Genomic DNA, 27506 nt, shown 5'->3' on the forward strand with positions numbered 1-27506 from the left:
AACAGTGCAGAGACCTAGGTTATGTATGTGATGCAAAATGACAGCTAGGAAAGCACTTGTGCTAATAATGAAATTATGGTTTCATAAATTCTTTGAATAAATGTAGATGGAAGTGAAAAATACGGTAAGCCAAGATATTTTCTGTTAGGTAAACGCTTGCTCTATTAGATCTAGCATCAGGCAGTGGTACAAAAGTTGTTAGAATCTTTTTTGCATATAAGTTAATTCATTGCATGCAGGTCAAACTTACATCCATGAGATCCTTCAAATCGCTGATATGTAAAATCCACGCGACGCAAAGCAACCCCATTCTTGCACGCATCACATTTCGTTACGGAGCAAGACGCAACAGAATCTTCAATAACGACACTGTAACAACATCGGAATTTGGGCGACAGACGCCGCACGCAGTGGAGTACGCGGCGCAGGACAGTGGCTAAGAGCAAGTGTCGCTGCATTGGCGCAACTAAACAGAAAAGAAATCGAGAAAACAAAAAGGTACGTGGGCCGGGCGTAGACGTCCGCGTGCTTGTCTTCCTGATGTTCTACCGTCACTGGATGACTCTGGCGTAAAAATAAAATAACGTCACTGCCCTTAGACGTATTCAGATGGCTTAGTGCCACCAATACCAGCTTGAGAAGCGGAGCTTGGCCAACGATTATTGTTTCGCACGGTTGTGTTGCGATAGAAGTATCTTGTATCTTAAGATAAACGATACATTATCGAGTGTATTGGAAATACAGATACAGATACTCGTATTTCGAGACGTATCGCGATACAGATACAAGATACCCATAGAGTGTCTACGATAGTATCTAAGATACATGTATCTTCGATACTGCCCAGCACTGAACGATGGCATCGAGGCGCCCTACTCTGCGCCGCGGAGGCTGGCTCCCCGATTTCTGTTCCATTTCGTTTCAACACAGTTTGAGTGAGTGCTTTGTTGCAGTGAGACACGCCATCGGGCAGGTGGACGCATTCGCGCGTTCACGGCTCACACTAGGAGCTCTGCCTCTCGCGTTCCTGAAGCGCTGTGTGGTAGTGTATGCATGAGCAGAAATGTTGGTTACCCAATTACTGGAGAGCGCAAACCTCGCCTTTTCTCTCCTTAAATGAGGACGCTTTCCATGAGCGCATATCTAGTACTAATGATTATGTGCTTGTTGATTCCATGTTTGCGCGGGATTCACGGTACGCTGTTGGTTGGTTGGTTGCGAAACTTTATTTAGGTCCTGCAAGGCGCGCGTTAGCGCGCAGCGGGCGACTCCCACGTCGGGACCGTCAGGCTGTGTCCGGCGTTATATTGTCGCGTAGCCAAGTACGATGCCGGTTCCTTCAGAAAACAAGGTATATTAGAGCGAAATTGTGCTCCGCAACAGATTCAAAGAAAAATGCGGGCGCAGGGCGGCGAAGAAGAGCCGACAAAGCGACGTGCGTAGGCGACCGCCGGCGGAAAAGGAATCCCGCGGCGTAATTCTTTCCGCAACCATCGGATTACCCCGATTACCCCGATAACTCTAGTCTGGTGGCGACAGGGCGAAGCACTCTCCCTATCAAATGAGACAGCTAGTGTGACATACAAAAGAGAAAGAAGGAAACATGCACTTTGCTTCAAACATATATAGATAAGACGATCGGGCGCGGCCAGACGTGGGCCACAAAACAGCTAAGAGAACAAATGATGAGGCATAGTTCGTGGCAATATTAACTACCTCAGCTACCGCAATGGTTTAATCTTGATCATTTACGTTAGTCGTCGCGATGGAGATGTGCCACCAGGCGTTAACCTATAGGTGCGTCCACATCAAATGGTGCTATAGCAGCAAAACACCAGCAGACATTGTGCAAGCTCTCATTTATCACTGTACAATGAAGATTGAACTACTTTTGCAAAGACACGTTTCACTTTCGTGTTATACCGATTCCTATGACGGAGGGATCAACCATGATTCTTTGGCATCCATTGCGAAGCTTGTTTCCTTTCGGACTCGACCATAGAGGTGGGAGGGGGGGGGGAATCGCGGCAGTGAAACTTGCCCCCCACCCCTACATAATGGATATACTACGCATACCTATGTGCACACGCATTGATAATGAGCGCGATAGCTTGCGTTACACAATGATAATGCAACCAAAAAAAAAAACATACTTGCGTTACACAATGATAATGCGACCCCCCCCCCCCCAAAAAAAACACAGGGGGTGTTATTCGCAGTTTTCGATCGCAGCTTTTAAGCTCCACATTGTGGGTTTCGAGCCGTCTGCTTTCGTAACCAAGCGAACGGACAGCGCAGCGGAGAGTTAATGTAAAAAAAAAAAAACGTCTCCTATGAATGTATCATTGTAAGTTTTCATGATGGTCTAATGAGAGCCCTCTACAGGGCAACATGTGAATCCGACGGTCAGCATTATACACATCGAGGAAATTATGACTTAACGAACATCTAGTGGCACATGACACCTACCCGATGCGTTTCGATGGTCGCGGGATGCAGCTTCCGTTGGGGCGTTCATTCACCGACAGAAATGCCACCCGTCCCATCTACTTGGGTACGGGTATTGAAAATCACCAATCTTTGATACGCTTCAGCAAGTTGGTGGAGCGCGTACTCTCTCGAATTCTTCGCCTCAATATATCGCGATTTCAAAAACACATGAACAGCAGCGCTCGAATTTTGCATTGAAGAGTATCGTAATTGTCAGGAAATATTTGAGCTCTCTGTTTGGATATTTACGGCTGATGGCTTTCGTCTCGGGCACCAGCGCACCCGCACGCACGCCGTAGTGGGTCCGTGTCATACTTGAGAAGCGTCATCGTCATCAGTCCGCGTGGCGCTCGAGAGATCAGAGGAATTAGATTCAAAGAGGTTTGGTGCTACACCATCTTCATCGCTCTGCATTCTACTCTGTTGCTCTGAGAAGTATACTTGCTTCGAGGGGCAATTTCGCAGCGGGTGCTGTGCTTTGACAGAACCTCGCCGGATGGAAATGGGTAAGAGTTCCTTGTTTTGTTTCTGGCATCTCGCACGATGTCCAGAACCCAGAGGTGTGTCGCTAACCGCGCACCGAATATGAGACGTGGAAAGCAGCATTCGTTGTAGGCCAACCAGGTCGTGTCGATGTACTGACGACATATCTGGCCAGCAGTAAACAGCGCACGCGGCGCTACTGTGGCCTCCGACTCTTTTTTTTTTTTTTTTCTGGCGTCGGCGGCCAGTCTATACCGCCAGCGTATTCGGCAGCCTAGGTCGGCCAGTCTACCGTCCAAGCTTTCAAGGCCGATAAGTCGGCACCACACCCGTTGCCGAGCAAGGGCCAGCATTCGGCAACGCAATCTAGATCCTGCTAGACGGAACGAACGAGGTGCTGAGTCATATTGAGATTTTAGTTTCCTAATATGCCAAGAAATTCTCCAAGTTACGATCGAAGGCCGCTACTTTAGCTGGGAGCGGTACCTCTTCACAACAATAACGAGAAATCAATAGCACAATGAAACAGTACCAACCCCGCTCCTGCTTTCATCTCTGACATTTATTTCTGTTCGCAGATCTGTCGGGCGTTTCGTGCATCGTGCCCGGCGAAGCGTGGCTTCGAGACCTCGCTGTACAACCGAAGCTCAGCCGTGGATGGCAGAGGAGAGCACTTCGTGACGCCGGGATCCCGAAAAGTGTTCTCCGAAACCCACAGCACGTCGTCATCGCATCAGGGCGGCGCCTCCGACAGCCGCCACAGCAGTCGAGCTTCCTGCGGCCGCAGGCTCACAGTGGGATCTTGCTCATCCTGCGGCCAGCGACAGCCTGGCATATTCGCCTTCGCCCAGCAGATTCTCCGTTACGACGAAGGATTGCGAATCGGTCTCACCCTGTTCTGACAAAGAGTGGGAGACCATGCAATACTCCGTCGGTTGCGAAAAACAGTTCATCTGTTGGACTGACAGCGGGGCAAATTGCTCCTTCAGAACGTGAGGCCCCAGCGGTCTCCGCGATGTCCCGACTGCTGGTGCTCGAGGCGGCAGGCTTTCAGAAGCGTCGCACCGTCGGTTCAAAACCACCCTTTTTGACGACAGGGCCTCTCATGCACCAGATGCCTTCGTCCAGCGTGTCCACGATGATGTACCCGTACACGGTGCCTGACGCCGAAGGCGGCGTAGTCGACATCCTCTGTAGTGGTAGGCCGGACTTGAGAGGTCTGGTCCTTGGGGGAGTCCAAAGTGCTCTGGCTCGATGAAGATGGAGTGATCTCCTGAATGCTTGACGGTGGACCCTCGTGACAGCGTCCGAGCCCCCCCCCCCCCCCCAAGCAAAACTGAAATGCCCAAAACAGCGCCTCGATCCCCGCACTCCTGAGGCGCCGAAGGAGAAAGCTGTCAAGAAGACAGTCAATGAATATGGAATACGCATAATAGATTACCTTTTTTTTTACTTTATATGATTTCATATTTCCAAAATGAAAATATATTTTGTGCAGTTTAATATTAGCTATTATTTATATCTGCAGTTCAATATAGTGAGCAAGAGAGGTTGGTGACATCAAAGGGGGGGGGGGTATTCCTCGGAGCTTATCTTGCTCCTTTGTCATAATCTAAACAAGGGACCTTTTGCCAAAAAAATTGCGGCAGACCCCACGCACTGTGGGAATCACACTGTGGGATTCGAGCTATAAACCGCGAAAAACTACAAAAGTAACAAAAAACGCGTATTGCCGTGAAGGCGTCATGGTTAGATTATGACGAGGCAGTGCTGTGAAGCCTACTTGCGCAGCGAAATTCGCATTACAAATTAAATTTCATAAAAAGTTGTATATCGAATTATCCAATATGTCGAACTAATTCCCGTTTTTCTTTTTTTTTTGCGAGTTCGATATAAGCGGGTTCGACAGTGTAGGCGAGAAAGAAGAGAGGGTGGTGTGAGGTCACGAGAGGGGGGGGGATTCCTCAGAGCTTATCTGGCTCCATTGTCATAATTGAAACAAGGGATTCTTTATTAAAAATTGAGGCATTTGTATCAAGGTGCACATTCAAGAAGTTGCGCTTCAAGCATTTTCTATTTTAAATGATGAATGCGAGGGGCTTTCATAAGTCCCATTTCATTTTCAGGAGAGATAACAATATGTGGGGTTTTACGTCCCCAAAATTTTCAAGAGAGAAACATGAGAATGGAGGAGTTAAATCAAAGCTGTTTCACCGCTAAAGTTTACAATGCAATAAGCGGCTACAGCTTGAACCTACTCAGCAAGCACAAGAAAATATACTGCATACAGAAATACAACACGAATATCGATGTCGAAACACACATCCAGCAATAACCAATGAATAAAGTCACAAGCAAATTCTCAAGTCACAAGCAAAGCCTAGGTCAACGTTTATAGAACCAGGTCTGGTTCTATGAACGTTGGCCTAGGTGGTGTTAGCTCAACCTCGGCGAGTGCGCTGCGGTCGCCAGCGACGCCTGGCTGTTTCACGAGTAGGGGAGGCAAAGCAGTGACGAGGAGGAGGGTATAACCATAGAGTTTCTTAAAATGACCTAGAGGGAACTCTGGCGCTGCGATCGTTCAGCCACCATGGGAATGATGGGTGACATGACAAGAACTTTATTGGAGACCTGAGGAACTCGAATCTGGGGAGCCGGAGGCCCCCAGATCAAGTTGGTGGCTCCGCCCACGTTGGGACTGGAAGTCCAGGTTCCGTCGCGATGTCGTGGGCCCTCTGGACGGCCTGGAGTTGGGTGTGGAGATCACTACTCTTCAGGGATTCCTCCCATTGATCCTTCGAGAAGGGTGGGGAGGCAGTAAGGGTTGGGCACAGCCAGAGCATGTGGTCGAAAGAGCATGAGTTATGGCCGCATTTGGTGCACGACTGTAAGTGGTCGGGGTCTATCCTATTAAGGGACCGAGGAGTGGGATACGTACGGGTTTGCAGAAGTCTGAATGTGGTAGCCTGAGGCTTGTTCAGTTTTGGGTGGGGTAGTGGAAATTTTTTCCTGGCCAGGCGGTAGTGGGAAATAATTTTGTGAAAAGTACATAGTGAATCTTTATGGATGTCGGCCTCGTTACGAGCCTGGCTATCCGTGGCAGCGCGGTACGTGAAATCGCGCGCTAACCGATGAGCCTGCTCGTTAGGATTACATCCGAGCGGGTTAACTAAGCCATCGAGATGAGCTGGGAACCACGTGATGTGGTACCCCCCTTCGCTGTTCTCCCGCGTTCGTTGCAGTGCTTTGTTCACAATATTGTTCGCCTGTTCAGACACGAGGGCGCTCGAGAAGGATCTAACTGCCGTGCGCGAGTCCGAGAATACAACAGCAGGAGCCTTTGCGCTGTGAAAAGCCAGAGCGATCGCCGCTTCCTCCGCCACGTGGGCAGTCTTAGTATAAACAGAGGCTGCATTAAGCATATTGCCTCCCGCGTCAACGACCGAAATAGCAAACTTATCTCCACCGTCATATCTGGCAGCATCGACAAAGAGGGCCTCTAGTTTCTGTTGATTGATCTTTTGAAGGATGGCCTTGGCTCTCGCGAATCTTCGACCCTTATGGTGCACTGGGTGGATGTTTCGCGGGACGGGGTCAACCATGATGCGATTTCTGTTCTCCCGGGACAAGCTAACTTTCGTCGCCTGTTCATGCCTAGGCTGAATACCTGCTTCTGCTAAAAGCTTAATCCCTGGCTTAGTGGATGAAAGTCGCGTTATCTGAGCCGCTGTGTGAGCTTCTATTAGCTCGTCAGCGGTATTGTGGAGGCCTAGCTCCAGAAGCTTCTCGGTGCTCGTACACACGGATTTGCCTAGTCTTCGTGCTTGTGGGCTTCGAACGCAATTGTGGCTTTGTTTATTGCTATGTTTTGGTTTTCTTTCGGTTAAAAGAATGGATCGTTGTGAACTTCGTGACCAGATTTGAATCGGTGAGCCTAAAGAAGTTAAAGTGGTGAAGTGAAACTGCTGATTTTTGCTGAACTTCGTTTTGCGACAAAGCGGATGCAGGCGACGCGGAGCCAAACGGAGCCGAAAGAACGAAGTTTAGACAAATCCGTGTACTACCCATGATTCCCATGCTGGCTGAAGCGCGATGCATTGCAGCTCCCATAGACACTAGCGCCAGAGTTCCCTCTAGTAAGTATTGTAGGAAACTCTATGGGTATAACTATAATTGCCCGTAGCTGCCTTGATACACGGTGTGTCGCTTAATATGTGGTGCGAATGATTCTATGATGACGTAGACTAAACCCTGACAAATTTCAAAAACCTTTTCGGGGACCCTTTAAAGCAGTTCCACTTTGACTTGCGTGGGCCAGAAGTGCAACGCGCACGTTCTGTATTTATGTACACATTTGTTTAATTACTTATTCATTTGCTAATTTATTTATTTTACTTTTTAACGCGATAGCGTTAAAGAGCTCGTTTCGCAGAAATTCCGGCATCGGCGTCATTGGTCGTGAGCGAAAAATCATCTCCGTGACCGAATTATCGAGAAAGATGCAAATAAAACAAAAATTCGGCAGATCCCACGGACCGTGTGAATGTGTCGCAGTTTTTCACATTGAGCGAAACGTTACGGAATGACGCTAGAGAAATCTGCAAATGGTATACGCACACGCATATTTTGCAGAGTCGCATATCTATTTATATAACCAGTTGTTTGCGCTTGCTTAACGATGCCAACAGCAACATAGGTGTTACCCAACACCAAACGCAGTAAGCTGATATGTAGTGCTTATATTCTTCAATACTGGATAGCGCGAATTCGAATAGGACAACCAAGGAACACAGATGCACAGGACAGGCGCTACTCGCAACTAAGCTTTATTCAGAAAAGCTTCCCTAGATATATACACAGCCAAGTGGCACGCGCAGGTGCACTGCACGTACGTTACAGTCACAGTTGTTAGAGTTGCGTTACAGTTGTTATGCTTATACTTATCCGTTATGACGGAGAACTCACGCACGTTTCACGAACCCGTGTGCATATGTGGAAGGGGTTCTTGACAGTTCTTGAATAAGGTCATCATCAACGTGATCAGTGAGCACCAGCATCTGGACAGGACTTGTTATCGAATCCGTTCGTGATCGCGGCTACGAAAGGTCTAAGTGTAGTGAGGTGCGAGGTATGGTACAGCTGGTGGAAACCGCGGATGGCTTTTACGAAGAAATGATCTATGATGCCTTGTGTCCTGGACGTGGCACCGAGGTCTTGTGATGCCCTGTCCACATCCAAGCCATCTTTCATGCCGTCTAAGGACCAGGAATTGTTGCGCTTTGATAAATCAATGCTAGCGGTTTGCTAGCATTGGGATGATTACGATACTTACTAATGGCGGCTGTACGAGTGTTTTCATTTGACTATATATTGAGGAAAGAGACATGCATGTACGTGCAGTTACATGCTACTCTACTTTTGTTTGATACTTCGTTTTATTTTCGTTCTTTATAGTTTTATTTTTTACAATATTTTCTCGTTTCTTCATTGTTCGCCAAGACCTGCGCTCTAAAATGGACCTGGGTTGGCCACGTAAGGCATCCACTCAGGCTGGCAATATATACAGTATAGACAACCGGTCGTAAGTGACGGTAACGGAATGGATACCAAGGGATGAAAACCACAGCCGAGGGCGTCAGGGGGTTTGTGGCATGATGAAATCGAGAAGTTCGTAAGGAAAAGGAATCATCTCGCAGAAAACACGATGACATTGGGAAAGGCCTTCGTCATGAAGTTTATTTAGAATTGGCCGTGAATGGTGAGGTTGCCAAGCAAAGGTATGAGATGATTTAGGTTTGGACACTGAGTGAACGAAAATAAACCACATGTACACTTAAAGAGTCAACCAATGAAACAAATAAAGTTGGTACGCTAAGAACAACCCTTCAGTGTACATCTCTAGACATATCTGAAAAGCTAAAATCAAGTGTAAAGTACGACTCGTTGAGGTTACATTTCCTCGTCGACTTTTTCCTAAACCAGTCAGTGTTGGTGGTGATGGTGGTGAGAATGATAGCACTTGTGATGTAATGCGTCACGAGGCTTACTCAATGTCAGTGCCGACAACGCTGACCAGCTTTATCGGCCGAACATACGGCTGGCCACCTTTGTCGGACAAAGTTCCACTCGAGCTATCGAAGCTGCAACCCCAACCTGCATCACGTTCGTACTCTTTTCTTTGCCCAGACAGTAAATAGGGCCCATGCTTGTCTAGAGTTCGTCGCGTGCCTCCATTAAATGCTCTCGTGCGTGTGCTTGCGGATTCCGCCTATGAAGGTGGTAATCTGCATCGCTTTATGAATCGCTTGTGGCACAACGTCAAACGCAACTGCTCCCAGGCTACTACGCATTTTCATCCCTCGAGAACGAGTCGCTTGTGGCACGACGATCGAGAGTCCTATCATCCGATGGGCAACTTGAGTTACTCGGTCCCGCACCCTGGTCGCATGGACGTGCGATGTCACTTGCGGAGACATTGTCCTCGTTGAACACTTCGGGAGTTCTGTTCCTGAACGGGTTTGGCACTGTCACCACGAAGCAGTTCGAGCGGTCAAAGTTGCTGTCGTTGTCCGTTCTTGACGCGACCACCGGCACCCTTAAAACAGCACGGCCGCCGGAACGCGGCTGACGCGGGTCGTACGTTACAACTGGTGCAGCCGATGCTCTTGGAGCAGATGCTGGTGTCAAGCCCAGGAAGACCCGCGTGAAACAATCGACAGGGTTTGCCTCAGACCAACCTAAGGAGCGCGAAGCGTACACTATGTGACGATCATAATCGTCCATGGTTTCAAACATTGAGCTTGCAAATGAATAGAACTCATGGACAAAGTGCTCCGTACGCGCAATGAGCAAAGGTTGTACCTTTTGGGAAAAGTCGGGATGCCTGATGTCCAAATTCAAGATTAGAGACAGCACGTAATTTGAAGCAGCCGATACACGCGTTTCGTTGCGCTCCATCAATGCGTTCAGCTCGCGGTTGATCCAGGGGACGAGACGCTCAACTTGATGTGGATTCGCACGGTAGAGTTCTGGTGACACATGGCGAGAGCTCGGGATGTGGGGGACAGCCCACAGGTTGCTAAGGTACATCTGAAGCCTAAAGGAACTCGTTACGGGCCTCCTGCTAATGTTGGGGTATTGATTTGGGAGCGTTACATAGGGCAGCTGTGGCTGCCCCTCCCGTTCTTGTCGACGTTGCATAAACTGCCCTCGGGGAACCACCTGTACAGGGATCAAAAGTGTTCGCGCAGAACCACCGAATGGCAACACCGCGGAGCGCGGCTGCTCCCTGACGATGTATCGGTCGTGGTCTTCGTCTGAGCGGACGTTGTGGATGATGCTTTTGAACGGTTGCAGACACAGGGGACATGCGGCTTTCACTTTGGACCACTCAACAAGGCAGGAGAAGCAGAAATGGTGATAACAGCCATCTGGGAATGCCTTGTTCTCGGCCCGTCCCAAGCAAATGGCACAGTTATCTCCTGGGGTGCTGGCGTTGTGGCTAGACGGTCGCTCCGGCGTCGTAGCATCTGTCGGTTCCTGCGTTGAGCCGGTAGGATCAGCCGTAGCATCACTTGGTGAGTCACAGTGTGAAGGAGGGGTAGCCATCTGGATCTACGAGAAAAATAGTGAATCAAGAAATGCACGTACGAGTGAATGCACTTAAAGAAAAAAAAAAGAAAAAAAGAGAAAGAAATAAAGAAAGAAAAAAGAAAAAAAGAAGAAAGAAAAGAAAAGAAAAAAAGAAAGAAAAAAGAAAAGAAAAGAAAAAAAGAAAGAAAAAAAAGAAGGAAAGAAAGAAAAAAAAGAAGGAAAGAAAGAAAAAAAGAAAAAAAAAGAAAGAAAAAAAAGAAAGAAAAAAAGAAAGAAAGAAAGAAAGAAAGAAAGAAAGAAAGAAAGAAAGAAAGAAAGAAAGAAAGAAAGAAAGAAAGAAAGAAAGAAAGAAAGAAAGAAAGTATTGAAGCAGTTTAGGGGCACTAGAATGATGATGAGTTGCCGTTGGCTACATAAATTGGTGAAGGTAAATGTAGCAACACTGTAAAGGGGCCCAGACGGGTCTTCGCTAAAGTATATTAAACTGCATGAACATGAAGCCATGACAGTGACCATTGATGGAAATAATTGATATGCTAAATTATGAAAACCGGTGGCACTACTGCCTCACAGCACCCCTGGCATGCGAGGGTTTGGAGACAAATGCGCTATACAATTATTCAAGTAAATTTATTGCCGTCTTAAGATGTACGCACCCGCAAGTGTTCTGCTCATCCTAAGCATATGGCGTGTGTTCACTGTCCCGGCAGTTGCCGAAGCATCCTCTTTTGATGCGCATTACAGCTTACAAAGACTAGTCGTGGAAATAGAGAAAACAGCAAAAAAAAAAAAAACGTAAAACGTTACTCATTCCTATTAGTAGTTAAGATGAGCAAACCAATATTTCCGCAAAATAATTACAAACAAGGAATTACGCATAAAATACTGTACAAAAGCATATAAAACCAATAGTTAAATACGAGAAATTATAATAAGACCAGTGAAAACAGAAAGACGCAAATATTGAACAACGTTACAACTCATCCATCGTTGCTCTATACCAAGTTATCATACGGTGCCTTCTTGAAAAAAAAAAAATTGGGGGACGCCTAAGCTTCGCCTTTAAGAGTTGAACGCGATAGCGATATTCTGTTCCTAGTGCGCAGTTCGAACACTACGAGTGTTTAACAGAATGCGCGCAATAAAGTGCGTGCCTTATGTAATGGGTAGCATGCTTTAAACCAGGAGCAATTATGCGCGAGAAACTTTTTCGAAGTTGCGATGCACCCACTACGTGGTCTTAAGGGAATACGCGCAGTAATGTGTGTGCCTTTTGTAATGGGTGGCTGTCTTTAAACCACCAAGTCGTTATGATATTGACATGGTGTGACGCCCGATGGCAATGTACGCTTGTACCACGCAATATTGCTGCTATATTACATCTCGTACTGTGACACCTGTATACAGGACGCGTATTTTTGGGAAGCGTGAAAGTTACTTTCGGTGCAGCTTCAAGCAGAGGCGTGGCTGTGTGGTAGAACACCTGCTTGCCACGCAGACGGCCTGGGTTCGATTCTCACTCGGACCCAACATTTTTGTTATTTATTTTATTTGCAGCTTTTTCCATTTTTCGCTCACGGACAAGATGATTTTTCGCTCACAACCAACGGCCCCGACGCCGACGGCGGAATTTCTGCGATACGAGCTCTTTAACGCTATCGCGTTAATATTAGCACACCTTCGCAGTATCAGCCTCTGGAAAGATGCTATGCTGCGAAACTAATGAGCTGGTAATTTTCAGTGTCTATACGTTGCTTAAAATTCTGAAACTCAATTTTCCCTTTTTTTGTAGAACAATGTTCCTCAGCCATGAAACATTTGAAGGTAAAGCGGAATGTGTTGTCTGGAAGCCATAGGGAAATGATTCTTTCTTCGGGCCTCTAACTGACAGTATTGTAAAAAGACTGCACTTCGTCGTCAGTATTTCGCAGACGTGGGCGCCCTGACGCTCATCTGACCTTACCTTCATGTGGTGAGGTAAGGATCGGCTCGGAAAACAATGGCAGATTGGGTGAGTTGGCGGATTAACTTATTACATTAAAAACTGTGCTGCCGACACAAGACAAGGAAAGCGCCGCGTGTGTACATTTTTCACCGAAGCTACCTTTGGCTAACATTGCCGTAGTAGTCGGCGGGTAGGTCATGTGATCTCACTTTGGCCATGCAAGGACGCGCACTTGAAATCTAACGGCGGATTCACGACATCATGAGGCTTCCTCTGAAACGCCACTGGCTGAGCCGGCAGTTTACGTGGCTCGCTTTGACCAATCAGGTGTGAGCGCGCGCATTTATAATCTAGCGACGGATTCATAGCATCATGTGATCTCGTTAGCAAATTATATACATTCGCGCGCTTTCCTAACTAACCACACGTGATCTCGTTAGCGAATCGTATAGACTGGCTCGTGTAGACGTCGCCGTGACGAAGACTCGGCGCTGTGAGCTCGCGAAGGGGAGGCCTAGCTCCAGCGGAGAGCTGACGACTCCGACTTATGAGTCGCGAAGCCGAGGCAACACCGCAGTGAAGGGTTGTGCCAGTACTGAGGCAGCAAGGGCCACGGCAAGAAATGCTGCAGGTGTATCGTCGCGTATAGACAGCTTTGCTGTACAACTATCCTCAGGAAGTGGATGGGTCTTTGATGTTTTTCTTTATTGTTTTGTATCGGTAGCACTGCTTTCTTTAAAGCAATATGGCTTCGAAAATTTGATGACGATGAAGTTGGGGGAAGAAGGCATTGTCAGGTGAGGGCGAGGGTGATAGTGCCAGGATAATGTGGTTGCTTCTTCGCTAATGTAACTGCTGCGCATACGACCCTCAACAAACTCCACGTTCTTCAAAACACAAACAAGAAAAAAAAGCCCTGGAATTACCTTAATTATGTCTTGAGATAGCCCCCAGTTCTCAGATTTTTGCGAGTACTAACATACCGAATGTATTCTTTCTGCACGCCATCAGTCTTTTCGCTTCGTGGCAAACATGAGCTTAGACGCAACATGTCATTTTTTTCTTATGTTACCGAAGTTGTATCTGCATATACCAGGGGTCGGCAAGCTTCGGCCCGCGGCAGACGTCATACTCCCCCCCCCACCCCCTTGTCACTTCCTACCTCCACTGTAAGGTTTCCATCTCGACTGTAATTTGGTATCTGAACTGTAAAGAAGCTCTTCCGGTATTAAACAAACATGGTTTCTATACGAGTCTAAATGAAAAATATTTCTATTCCAGTTTTGTACATTGTCAATTCCCCGATTTCTTTCTTTTTGCCAATTGTGATCGTGGCTATCCGCTTGTATAACGATGTAATAAACATTGACTACGCAAGCCATAGTCAAGCGTTGCTCGAATACGGCGACTACGGCTACTTACAGTATGCACAAAACTGCACCGTAGCGTGCACTTCGTTGCGATAAAGCTCACATCTCTGGTCTAACGCGAGTGTCGACGTTACGTCCGACTATGAGCTACCCTTTACACGCCAGCGTAGTCTACGTGCCTGGCAAGCCCACGATATGCGCACGACTACTAAATTCACACAAAGACGTCGATCCACTTCGTAATGCTTGGCTCAAAGCGAAAAATCCAGCACAGGCTGCCACTCGCTGACTGCTTCATATAAAATAGATTCCCACAATGCGTGAGATCTGCCGGTATTTTTTTAAATACGTATTGTTTATTTGAAAATTAACTTCGTTAACTTGTACGTAAGTCTCAGTTTGTCACATCTGCGTTAATGTCTAACTTTATACCACTGTCAAACTATATAGACTCAGGAGTTCAAGCTGCAACCTTTTTGCTTGCCAGCTGCTTATTGTGGTGGCAAATGACGATTGCTTTATTTATTGATTGATTAATAAGTAAGGAAGGGGCAACTCGTATTGGTGAAGAGCAGAAAAAAGTACACGCGCGTGAAGGGTCTGAGGTCGGAAGTTTACAAATGCACTGACCGAGCTTAGACGTACAGTCGTCAGCAAGCTTAACTCGAACGCTCCGCAGCGTGTCCCGAAACGGTTTGATTGACGCCCGCGCCGCGCAGCTTTTGGTTCTGTTGCCGAGATGTTACCAATGCATGCCGACATACTATCCAATCATACCGAGGTATTACCTCGGCAACAGCGCCCAGCACTTCGCGTCTGGCATCAGTCAAACCAGTCCAGGCCCCGCTGCAGAGCGTTCGAGTTAAGCTTGCTGACCACTGTACACCGAAGCCCCCTTTTAACTGATGTCGGTAATTAATGGCTGTTAATGATAGCTGTAGATATAATGAAAGACTTTGAGCTCAACAGAAACAAAGGTTGGAAAAGTGACTGCAACTTTCAGCGTCACTCCGACGCTTACTTTTTCCGATGATTGGCACAGTTCAGTACGCTCTATTTAGAAATAAAACTTTTGGTATTGGCCCTTTCAAGCTTCGATTAAAGAGGGACAACAATTTGAGTTTTTTGAGGCGTTGATGTCTAGATTGTGTTGACTAGGTGAAGTTAACCTTAAAGGTCACAGTCTCGCCGCAAGGGCGAAGCAATGAACGTAATAGCCACAAACTTGAGTTATGCGAAGTAAGAGTGTCAGCTATAAATCCTTTCGCATCCAACCTGGCGCAACTAAACAACACAACGGCGTAAGAAAACGCGGCCATTGCAGCGAGTGAAGCGCGACATTCGTGCTGTCAGTCACTTCATCGCTAACCGAGCGTTAATGAGAGCACGTACAAAGGTATGAGGAGTCCGCTGATCCCTGTGAAGATAAAGCACGCGCGACCATGCAAACTGTGGAGATACTGTCGGAGCCACGCAGCCCCGACTCACTTCAAAGTTCACTATACCACCTCAACCTTTAATTCGGGATGTTGCGACTTCTCAGATAAAATATTGCGTGTATTGTGTGGCAAAATATTCAGAATCTTACTTCAGAAGTTACTTGCCCCCCCCCCCCCCCCCCCCCCCCCCCAGTGACACGAACCACGGCCGCTGTACGGTTGTGCACGGATTAAACAGGGACACTTACAAAGTACCGATACTTACGGAATTTTTCCAATCTTGATGCATAAAACCACACTCTGTAGTGGATATAACATTGTTATTAACAAAAGAACACGATTTCATTGTTCTCTAGTGCCAATAAGCGATATGAATTTTTTTTTATTTACGTGTACACAACATCTTTACCTACTAACAAACCCCTAGGTGATACAACTCACATCTAAAGGTACAGTTTCTTAATCAACTTACATGCACTCGAGCTGCCTGCGGAAGCAGCATTGTTATGCAAACGATAGCCGAAACAGTTGCATGTGCTGTTTGGCTTACAGGGTCTGAAGAAACTGATGCAAGTGGAAAGACAATAATATATTAATTTGTGGGATTTTGCGTGTCAAAATCCCGATACGATTAGAGGCACGCCGTAGTAGAGGGCTCCGAAAATTTAGACCTTCTGGTGGTGCACTCAAATTGCACAGTACACGGGCCTCTAGCATTTTCGCCTCCAACGAAATGCGACCGCCGCGGCCGGGATCGAACCGGCGACTTTCGGTTCAGCAGGCGAACACCGTAACCACTATACCACCGAGGCAGACGAAGCGGAAAGAAAATTATATATTCCCAAAATATAGCATTCTTTTCGCGATTTGAATAGAATAGGTATTTTTAAATTGCGTTGTAAAGTAACATGGATGGGTGGATGGGGCTGTGCCCTTTTGATAATGTGGCTGCTCGCGCCACCTAGCCGTAACTCAATAAAATTGTTGGGGTATTACGTCCAAAACCACGATATTATGAGGGACGTCGTAGTGGAGGGCTCCGGAAATTTCGACCACCTGGAGCTCTTTAACGTGCACCTAAATCTAAGTACACGGGCCTCAAGAATTTTCGCCTCCACTGGAATGCGGCCGCCGCGGCCGGGATTCGATCCCGCGACCTTCGTGTCAGCAGTTGAGCGCCATAGCCACTAGGTTACCGTGACGGGTATAGCCATAACTCATAATTAAGTACGAAAAATATGTAGTGACAAAATTTTACTTTTGCCTTGATTTTAACCACCAGTCGGGTAACACCGCCTGCTCAAAGTCTATTTTGCTTTCACTGTGCTAAACAACAATTCTTTGAAAAATTCAGCCCCATTGCCTTGGACTGTATCGTGAAGCCCTTTACACAAGGTATCAGATGTTCAGCCTCCTGCTCCACACACGCACCGCACAGTTTCTATTCCTTCGTACTTGTCTCCAGTACGTCTTTTTCCGCAATACTCCAGTCCTGGCTTCACGCAACCTAGAGGTACCCCGTGAGTTATCGTAGATCTTTTCTTTGGCAATTTCCTGCTTGAAAGTTCTGTATGTTACCAGTGCTGATTTCATAAAATCGGCATGTCGTCTCCTGGCGATAAGGCCAGGTACTGCCCGAATGAGTCGTTCGGATTGGCGCACGGAGGCTGGTGTGGCTTAGGGGCACCATAATGCGTGCACCTAAACCACAAGCGCTCTGCGGTGCACCACTGGTGCACCTGTGACGCACTGCACAGCGCGAACACGAGCCACCACAACACAAGTTTGATTGACAGGGCCTCAAGTACTTTCAGGTGTATCATCGCTATCGCGCTCCTCTGTGTGAAGCATGTATTGCGTGCACGACTTCGTCTGCGCCGCACATAGCAAAATTCTGATAAAAAATGTTTCACGGCGTTTTTCGCGTTACCGTTACATAATTAGACAGTCTGACCAGTAGTGTTTGCACTGCACTAAAGTAAACAGGTACCATAAAAATTAGTTCAGCCTCCTTAATGTCAAAGTGTCTGTAATCCGTCCGGTCTCTGCCGATGGCAAGTTATCTTTTCGTCCACTTTACTTTCTTCACATTTATATCCTAATTACTACAAATAACATCCCACTAGAGTACATCGATTCGGAGAGACCGAGCAAATGGGCTGTTTTCTCCGACTCGAAACCGGCGTTACAGTGCCTGCAGCAGGGCTGGGCAGTATCGCGATACAAGAGTATCGCGATAGTATTTCAGAGATACTTTTGAGTATCTGTATTTCTGTATCGAGATACATTTGAAGAATGTATTTGTATCTCTGTAGTGAAATACATTTACGATGTATCGCCTGTATCGCGATACTATGCAGGACACGGGTATTTCGTTACATTGTTTTTTTGTGTCAGAAATGAGTTGAGGCGTGTTTCCAATGGGGGAATGGCGTTTTTTTTTCTTTTTTGTGCCAAGACAAGCAAAGGCGTTCCGCCGGTCGCCGACAGATAGGGCGGCGATGGTTTCTCCTCAAGCACAGAATGATCCATGTGGTAAAGCGCGCGACGCCGCAGACGGCAGAATCGCGGGGGCAGTGTTGTCGGCCTCTGTCGACGAAAGTCGCTGTCTCTCAAGGTCAGTGCAGCACGCCTAATTTTTTTCGGGTGGCAAGCCATTACTTCGCGACCCCCCGCGGGGATACCGCCTTGGAACAGGCTTTGCAATGCTTCGCGTGCGTCTAGTTCTCAAAGCGGCGGCACTTCCAAAAGCAGTTCCCGTAGTCGCGGCGGAAGTGACTACAAGATGGCTATCATTGACGCGCTTTCAGCCACCTCTCAAATGTCAGGGTGCGTTCCTAATTGAATACATGCGTGAAACGGTCTTTTATGGCAGCAGGCTTCCCCACCGCCGGAGCCGACTTCGCCTATTGCGCCTTTCTGAAATGGGTGCTGGTAGCGTCGGGGGTGGTGACATCTTCTTTGAAGCCGACAGGGTCAGGCGGCTGAGGATTCCGAAGATGGGGACAGACTTCGGATTCTGAACAGTCAGAACAACCCAAGTGAGGGCGGAAGTGTTTCGGTATCTAGATGACCCGAGAAGAGATATCGCCACGCTGCAGGGCAATACGGCTATGAAGGCGATATTTATTCACTATAACACGAATTTGTGCTCGCCTTCAGCGGTAGACAGACTTTTTTTCTTTCGTGAGTCTTGTGCTGAGGCTGAACCGACGCTGTTAGAAGACAGCCTATTTGAGAAGCCTACCCAGCAACCTTCTCAGCAAAGCAGATCTTCAAAATAAGTGTGTGCTTTTTCTCAATTCACTGGTCTTCATTAGTGATTCGAGTGATTTGCTTAAAGTGTGCTATGTCTAGCATAGCTTAGTTTGTTCGCCAAGTATGTCGATTTCGGTGTCCAATCCTTGTTACTGTTGCTGTGAAATAGGGTATTTTTATTGCAACTGATACTTGTAATTATGTCATTATTACTGATTATGTACTTTGTCCAACCCCTCCCATGCAATGTCTTAATGTCGCTGAGGGTACTGTAATAAATAAATAAATGAACTGAACGTTTTGATGCGCTGTAACTTTAATTACAACATTATGCTGCACTAATAAGTGTCTTTGCGTAGTATGAGCATTCTTGAAATAAAAAAAAAGTATTCCAGTATCTGTATCGCTGTAACTGTATTCCGGAATACTTTTTTCCTCTTATTGCAAAAGTATCTCCGAAATATCCCGTTACGTTAAAGGCAAATGTATCTCAGTATCTGTATTTTAGGCTTCTAGTTAATGTATTTCGATATCTGTATTCCGGAATACTCTTCTGAGTATCTCTGCCCAGCCCTGGCCTGCAGTCAGCTCTCCGACGCGGATGCCACGAACAGCTTACGTACGAAATTCTGAAGATTCATCACCGCGTCAAAGAAAAAGGCCACGAGGTTGACTTTCAGTGGCTACCTGGTCATTGCGGGATCAGTGGCAATGTTTCCGCAGACAATGCTGCTCGCACATCCCATCAAGAAGAGACCACCGTTTCGATTCCTCTTTCTAGGACAGACGCTGCAAGGCAGCTTCGTCACCTGGCACGTAGTCTCTGTTTGGCGGAGTGGAACATGCCAAGTATAAGACGTACAAGACTCCACCAAATAAACCCTACGCTGGAACTCCGACCTCCATCCGGACTTCGTCGACGTGAAGCTTCGCTTCTATGTCGGCTTTGGTTAGGAGTTGCCTTCACGAAGGCATACACAACATTAATTGGAGTGACCGACAGTGCAGCATGCGAGGTCTGCAGCACTGAGGAAGACATTGATCATCTGTTATGCCGCTGCCCTCGATTTGCCTCTGAACGACGAACTCTTTCTGACGCGATGCGACGATTGGACGATCGACCGCTCTCCGTGCAGATGCTGCTGGAGCACCGTCCCCATCGCTCGGCGGCCCACAAGGCAGTTAAAGCACTTTTGTGCTTCTTAAGAACTACGGGCCTTTGTGAACGCCTATGACTGTTGTACAGTGCCACCGCCACATACGTGTCCGCTCATTTATTGATCATTTCCTTTTTTTTTCTCGCTCCCCCTCTCTCTCTTTGTCTCTCCCATCTTTCCACTCCCCTTCCCTTTCCCCCGGCGTAGGGTAGCCAACCGGACTGCTGTCTGGTTAACCTCCCTGCCTTCTCCCTTTTTGTGTTCCTTCCTTCCTTCCTTGTCTGTTAGTTCTCATTAATATTGTGTCTAACACAGAAAAACGAGCCCTTAAAAGTCATCTTTCCTGTAATCCGTAAGGGCATTCGGTCCGTGCCTTTACGCTGAATTGGATAGCGACACTTTTGTTTAGATGTCACGGCACGAATGCGTACCACAGCTGCAGGCGATCCTTCGGGTTTAACACGCCTGATGAGTTCGCCGTGTATACCGGATGTTTCAAGTAACTAAAACGAAGGATTAACAAAAGACTCGTTAACCGCAACTGAATGAAACCAGAATCTTACAATAGTTCGGTGTATCACCGCTATCGCGCTCTACCTCTGTGTTAAGCATGTAAACAACCCCGCAGTTCAAAATGTGTGATCAAGCGATAACTGCGCACTTGTACGGTGTGAACATGCTGCCGCAAGAATATTGTGAATAATTACTGTATTAAGGAAGTTACAGGCTATAGAAGAACCCGCTTCGGCTGATTTAGGTTTCTCGCGCGGCCTTTCCACCCTTCTCGGCAGCCAAGAGAGGTAGGCGTAGCCCGCTGCCGTGACTACGCCCACTTCGGCAACGTAACCAGATGTCAGCGATTACGTCATCGGAACGCAGCCAACGACCGAGGAAGGCTTCCTCCACGTGTCGCTCCTGTCAGAGCGGCGCTAGGTCCCCCCAGCAACGTGGTGAAAAAGCGCAGTAAATGCCCGGCCAAAACTGCATTACCGTAGGGCCAAGGTGCCATTTCGTAGAGCAGAGGACCAATCGACGAAGTCGGTGCAACGTAATGTTGCCCATAGGCAAGATTACGTCACTTCACGTATGAGGAAGATTGGACAGGCGCTGGAAAGGGGCGCGGGAATTGTTTTTCGAAATGGAGAGTCTGCGCGGCGCGTAGCGGTGTGATATTCATGAAATGCGATCACCGTGGCTGTCTGCACGATTTGGCGAGCTTGTTTGGGAGATGTAAAAGCCTGTTTACTGCCCCCTTAAGAGCCAGGTGCGTTTCGTTATGTTGTAGAGGGCATTCCAAAATGATCGATGCAACTTTTTGTGGCAACGTACACGCCACGCTGCGATTTTTTCCGCCGTTTAAAGAATGCTGCGAAATATTAAAACCACGTGACTGCGCTCATGCGCTACCGTATTGTGCGCGCGGACCGTCAACCTTATAGACTTAGGAAAAAATTCAGCGCAAAATGACACAAGGACGAGAAGGGAGGACACAACACGTGCGCTATTGTTGACACAACACTGTAGCGCACGTGTTGTGTCCTCCCTTCTCGTCCTTGTGTCATTTTGCGCTGAATTGTTTTCCTAATGTCTTACAAACAAGGCCGAATTTCTCCCCCTGTGCAGTTATAGACTATATTACGGATGGGTTTCGGTGCCGTCATATTGGGCTGTTAACCTTGCCGTTTCGCATCTTTAACAACCAAACGAACAGTGCTACCATAGACGCATACGCATGAAAACGGTTGGGTTGGTGCTTTTGACGTTTCATGACCTCATTAATTCACGTCGCGATATACAAAAAGAAGAAAACATTCGCTTAACAGCACAAGCTGGCGGCGCCCATATGTCTTACGTAAAATCGTCTATAGCTTATCGGGGACAACGGCGCTGTCTTGCCTTAATTGTACCGACGTCAAAAACGTTGACTCAGTGCGGAGCCAATGCCTATAGAGCCGCGGCGATCACTTAGCCACGGTCCGCGCGCACGGTCCTTTTGATCGAAACACGGTTGAGAGCGCTGCAATACGGTAACGTACGACCGCAGTCACGGGATTCTTTCATATTTCTCGGGCTTTCATTAAACACCGGAAAGCATCACCACGCCGCCTGTACGTAGTACGTCGCCACAAAAAAAAAATGGGTTGGTCGTTTTGAGATACCCTCTGCAACGTAATGAAACGCACTTTTTCCTTCAATTGAATATTTAACATTTTGCGTAATTGACCTCCGTTAACTGATTACGCGCAATATAAAAATTGCCCTAATGAACGCCTCACGACGGCAAATCGCATGTCGTTGCTTTAATTAAATTGCGGTTAACTTTTTTTAAAAGTCCTCGGTTCTTGTTACGAAAAACGCACTGTATAACGTCGGAATTATTTACTTCCGTAGAGCTGCTTTGCTGAATGGTACGCGAGCGAAAGAGCAAAAAATATTCAGCCCGCGGAATAAAAGACAACTGGACCTACAAAGTAAGGGAATGCCAGAGTATATCAAATAGAGTGCAACTCGTGAGCCAATGCTCGTTGCGTTGCAGGGACAACAAAAAAAAAAAAGAAAAAAAAAAACAGCCACCGCGATTAAACTAGCCGCGACATGTGAAGTGAGAGGATTTAGGGCATAAGTTCCTAAGTCCAATCGGTAATTAAAACAAAATGAGGCATTGCTTTGCAACGGGTCCTTGACTAAAATTTGATAGCCACACAGGCTTTCACACAGGCTTCGGGCGAAGCGTTGTGCCAACGCTTCGCCCGAGGGTATGGCTTTGCAGCAGAAGTTTCGGGTTGAAGAATAAGGCCGACTTGTGGGACTTGTTCAGTTATTTTTTTTTTTTTTTGCAAACGACACCGTAGCGTTGTTTGGGGGCTCTGTGGCATGGTATCTATGCGGCTGAGCAAAATACGCGTTCGGTCACCTATGAAATGACTTTCAGACGTCGGTCAAAATGTCGACATTCGCTTAGAATAGCTATGACGGGTGCTGCTTGAAATCTCCCGCTTGCCGTCGCATATAAAGACACTCGCGAAAAAAAAAATATCTCAGACACCCGGAGTGCAAGACAAGCGATAGAATAATGGTGAACTCACGTCAAATGTTTCTTGTTGGGCTGTTCCGTCCGCCTCGGGTACGCGGTGGTTGTATTCCACTTGTGTCCTTGAACTTAGCCTGCCAGCCGCTCCACGTTCGGACGTTGACGGATGCTATAGTCGAAATGCTGGGAACGGCCCCCTGCTATGCTTTTGGCCACCTCCGGAGCGCCACCATGCATCTAGCCACAGTGACGTCAATGTTGCGATAACACAGCGCTCATAACAAAGCTTCAGTCACATGCATTATTTCGATACCATGTGCGAATGAAAGTGAAAGCACGATGGAACACCAATGCCGAATGTTCCCCGTTATGCAGGTCTACGAACCCATTAATTTATCTTGCAAGTGTTTTACAACCGACGACCCATTTCTAATTGTGATTTCATGAACGCAAGCAGTGCTTGAGAAAGTTATGCGCCTTGTTTTCGATAATATCTGGTGACGTGGAAGCAAATTCGAATCCCAACGACGTCATTGTCACAGAAACGCTTAAAACTGCGAAAGAAAGGCACGAACGAAGTTCGTATCGAAAATAGCCAGTCGGATATCACACAGATGATAACAGAACAGGTTCGGAGGCGTGTATCACGGCAAGAACCGTCGATATCAACGAGATTACAAGCTCCAGATGTGCCAGAAGGTCGACAATAAAAATTTACGGAAAGGAATGTTCGAAAACGTGTTGAAGTTTGAAGCGGGCGCAAGAAGAATCAGCAGTCCTCTGCGGTATACTTGCCAGATACTTGACCTAGGAACGGCTGCAACGTGACAACCTTGCCTTTATTTGGGTCGCTGTTACTCGATATGTATGCGGAAATTGAGCCGCCAGCAGTAAACATAGCCCCTGTGCATAAAAGAGGAAAATTTGCTTACGGTCGAAAGCAGCCCGTCATTGTGAAATGTGCTTACATCAAAACTACGGATCGTGTTTTTCAAAGTTCCGGCTCACACAGTTTAACGTCCCAGGGGGACTCAGGCTATCAGAGACGCCGTAATGGAGGGCACCGTATAATTTTAGACCCTATACGGTTGCGAGAATACAGGTGAACTATTGCTGGCCGGCGGCCATTATTGACCGCCGACGTCGCCTGTTACGTCAAGACGTGCCGAGATTGTTAGCGACGTGAGACACCACCGAAAAGGCGAGCTGGTTTCCTACAGCCAAACGAAGCCCCTGCCCGACCTTTACACCAGATCAGGATGAAGTTGTTGGAGCTTTTTCCAACGTATGGCGGGGGGGAGTGGATCTTCGTGACTGCCGACTACGTTAACCACTACGCGTAGCTAAAACCTTGCCTTAAGGTAGTTCAGGCAAGGTTGCGATAACCTTTATCGAGCACTTCGTGCTACGACATCGTGCCCAAACAATCACCGACAGAGTAGCAGCTTTTACCGCGGTGCTTACTCAAGCATTCTGTAATACAGGCAGCAAAATCGGCGCAGGACAACCGTCTACCAATCAGAGACGAATAATTTTACCGAGTTCCCGCAATAAAAATGTCGCCGACATGTCAGCAATCTATGTCGGCGTCGAGCACATGACGTGGAATGCTATCGTTCCATATATCTTCGCTTAAAAACACGACAGTGCAAGAAAACACGGAGTGACGCCATTCCAGCAGGTTTTTGGATGGACCCTGCAACGACGCTTCACGTCATGCTGCCGAACATCGGTGAAGAAAACCTGGACGTCGCGCCTGTTTCCAGAACGCCGAAGAACTCAACAGTTCGCGCGCCTGCGTATCGAAACCCAACAAAGAACGGGCAGTCGGCTCTGCAGTCACCGCTGCATGAAATACCGGCCCGGAGAACGCGTTCGGGTTTAAAACGCTGGCGTGAACTCAGTGAGAAGCAACTGATCTCCGCCGCTGCGCGCGTACACGTATCATGAGCCGAGGCGCCTTGAAGGCACTGGGTTGCGCATGTAACCCACAGACTTCATATCGAAATTGATTAACTTTCTGTTAGGCGTCCGGGGGACTTCCCTGAGGCGATCGTATACATTCTGCTGCACATTTATGAGCTGTTATATTGAGACTTTGATTAAAGTTTTTGTGGACAAAGTTGTTATGGTTCTCAATCGTATGCGCTTTTCTGCTAATTTTTTCTTGGACCACCTTAGGGTGCTACAGACGTCTCAACAGAGGCCAATGTAGCGTTTTTGCCAAGTTCAGGATTTTATTTTAGAGCCTGTGCGCCGCACACAGGCAAAACAAAAATTTAGGAGATAGTACGTTTTATGGAGAGTTCTATAAAAATAATTGATGTATTTGGTCTACAATCGCCTTTTGTAAAAAGGTCCCGAAGAGGCTGCAATTTACTCAACTTTACCTACGCGCTAAGGAGTGAAAAATATTGTTACGAATATATTTAACTTATTTACAATGTGGAATAGTCCAGCAGTCAAGATGGCGGTTGCGTATCTCAGAACACCGACACGTCGTCCTGCCTCTCTTCTTCGCACACCTCCCCACAGTCATAGCTGCAACCCCGCTACATCGACCGCCGGCGGCGAAAGCGCCGACTCGGCGCTTGTTAGCAGGTGGTGGGCGAAAGGTACGGCTTCAGGCGAGCGACGTGGACGACGTTGGAAGACGTAGAGGGCGCCGTGTGGTCCAGAGGGGCGATGTCATAGGTGACCTCAGTCACCTGGCGTAGCACACGGTAAGGGCCGGAGTACTTGGGCAGAAGTTTTTCGGCCAGGCCAACATGCCGAGACGGAGACCACAGGAGAACGAGGTCACCCGGATTGAAGCGAACGTTCCGGTGGCAGTTGTCGTATGTATGTTTCTGGCGGAGTTGCGATTCCGCAAGGCGTCGATGGGCGATCTGACGGGCCTTTTCGGCTGTGCTAATAGCGTGGCGAGCATATTCGCTGGACAGGTGGGCAGGGGTGGGTACGAGCGTGTCGAACGGCAAGGTCGGTCTCGTCCATACAAAAAGGTAAAGGGAGAATATCCAGCAGTGTCGTGGCGCGAGCTGTTGTAAGCAAAAGTGACAAAGGGTAGCGCAATGTCCCAGTCGCGATGATCGGTCGAGACATACATGGCGAGCAGGTCAGTGAGCGGTGCGATTCAAACGTTCTGTGAGTCCGTTCGTTTGGGGATGATAGGCCGTCGTAAGCTCGTGCTTGGTTGCACAAGACCGAAGTAGGTCCTCGATTACCTTGGATAAAAAGTAACGACCTCGGTCCGTGATGAGTTGACGAGGAGCGCCGTGATGTAAGATGACGTCTTGGATCAAAAACTCGGCGACGTCTGTAGCGCAGCTGCTCGGGAGAGGTCTCGTAATGGCAAAACGGGTCGAATAATCCGTAGCGACGGCGACCCATCTGTTACCGTTGTTAGAAAGTGGGAAAGGTCCCAAAAGGTCGAGGCCGACACGAAAAAAAGGCTCAGCAGGTACGTCGATAGGTTGAAGGAGCCCGGCAGGGTGCACAGCTGGCTTTTTCCGGCGTTGGCACGACTCGCAAGTAGCGACATAACGATGTACGGAACGGTAGAGGCCGGGCCAGAAAAAGCGTCGGCGGACACGGTCGTACGTTTCTGGCAACACCAAGATGGCCGGCCGTTGGTACATCATGTAGTTGCTGAAGTACGGTCGAGCGGAGATGAGTGGGTACTACAACTAGTAGTTCTTGTCCCACTGGGCGCATGTTCCGGCGGTATAAAATGCCGTCGATGATGACGAACATGCGAAGCGAACTGTCCGTCGAGTCAGTATTCAGGCGGGTGATTAGATCTCGTAGGGACGCGTCACGCTGTTGCTCGTCACCGATGTTGCCGAAAGCGGAGAGCGAGGAAATACAGATGGACGTGTCATCCGTTACGAGGTCTGGATCGTCGACGGGGTACCGAGAAAGGCAGTCGGCGTCTTGGTGTAGACGGCCGGACTTGTAGACCACTGTGTACGTGAATTCCTGGAGGCGCAGAGCCCACGAGCTAGGCGCCTGTTGGATCTTTGAGTGCTGAAAGCCAGCATAGAGCGTGGTGGTCTGTGGTAACGGTGAAAGGGCGACCATATAAATAGGGGCGGAATTTACCAACTGCCCATACAAGCGCCAGGCACTCGCGCTCAGTAATAGAGTAATTGCGTTCGGCAGGAGAAAGGAGCCGGCTGGCATACGCAAGAACTCTATCATGACCGGATTGACGCTGGGCTAAACACCAGCGCCAATGCCGTAACCACTAGCGTCAGTGCGGACCTCGGTTGGAGGCGGACGCGTCGAAGTGGGCGAGGATCGGCGGTGTGGTGAGCAGCGTAATGAGGCGGGAAAAAGCACTGGCTTGGTCAGGACCCCACCAAAATGGCACATCCTTGCTTGAGAAGGTCAGTGAGGGGGCGCGCAATATCTGCGAAGTTTCTGACGAATCGTCGGAAATATGAGCATCGGCCACAAACTTCGAGACGTCTTTGGCACAAGTTGGTACGGGAAAATCGAGGACAGCGCGAACTTTGTCGGGATCGGGTCGGATGCCAGATGAGTCGACGAGATGCCCTAGAATAGCAACTTGGCGGATGGCCAAAAGTGGCACTTCGATGAATTAAGTTGTAGCCCAGCCGCACGAAACACGGAAAGAATAGACGAAAGTCGGTCGAGGTGGAGACTCAAAGGTGGGAGCAAATACAATGACGTCGTCAGGTAACAAAGGCAGATAGACCATTTAAAGCTGCGCAAAAG

At 48.0% G+C, this 27506-nt stretch overlaps 1 protein-coding gene across 1 annotated transcript; it reads right to left on the bottom strand.

Moving 5' to 3' along the window:
- Nucleotides 1-8690: 8690 nt before the first annotated feature.
- On the bottom strand, nt 8691-22948 carry LOC119379574 (E3 ubiquitin-protein ligase Topors). Its single transcript, XM_037648877.2, has 3 exons — nt 22822-22948; nt 9100-10587; nt 8691-8991 (listed from the first exon to the last, which is right to left on the bottom strand). Exon 2 carries the CDS (start codon nt 10579-10581, stop codon nt 9316-9318), a length of 1266 nt encoding a protein of 421 aa, XP_037504805.1. The 5' UTR covers nt 10582-10587; nt 22822-22948; the 3' UTR covers nt 8691-8991; nt 9100-9315.
- Between the last annotated feature and the right edge of the window lie 4558 nt (nt 22949-27506).

The sequence above is a fragment of the Rhipicephalus sanguineus genome, chromosome 1 (genome assembly GCF_013339695.2).
Source record: "Rhipicephalus sanguineus isolate Rsan-2018 chromosome 1, BIME_Rsan_1.4, whole genome shotgun sequence".
Taxonomy (NCBI): Eukaryota; Metazoa; Arthropoda; class Arachnida; order Ixodida; family Ixodidae; genus Rhipicephalus; species Rhipicephalus sanguineus.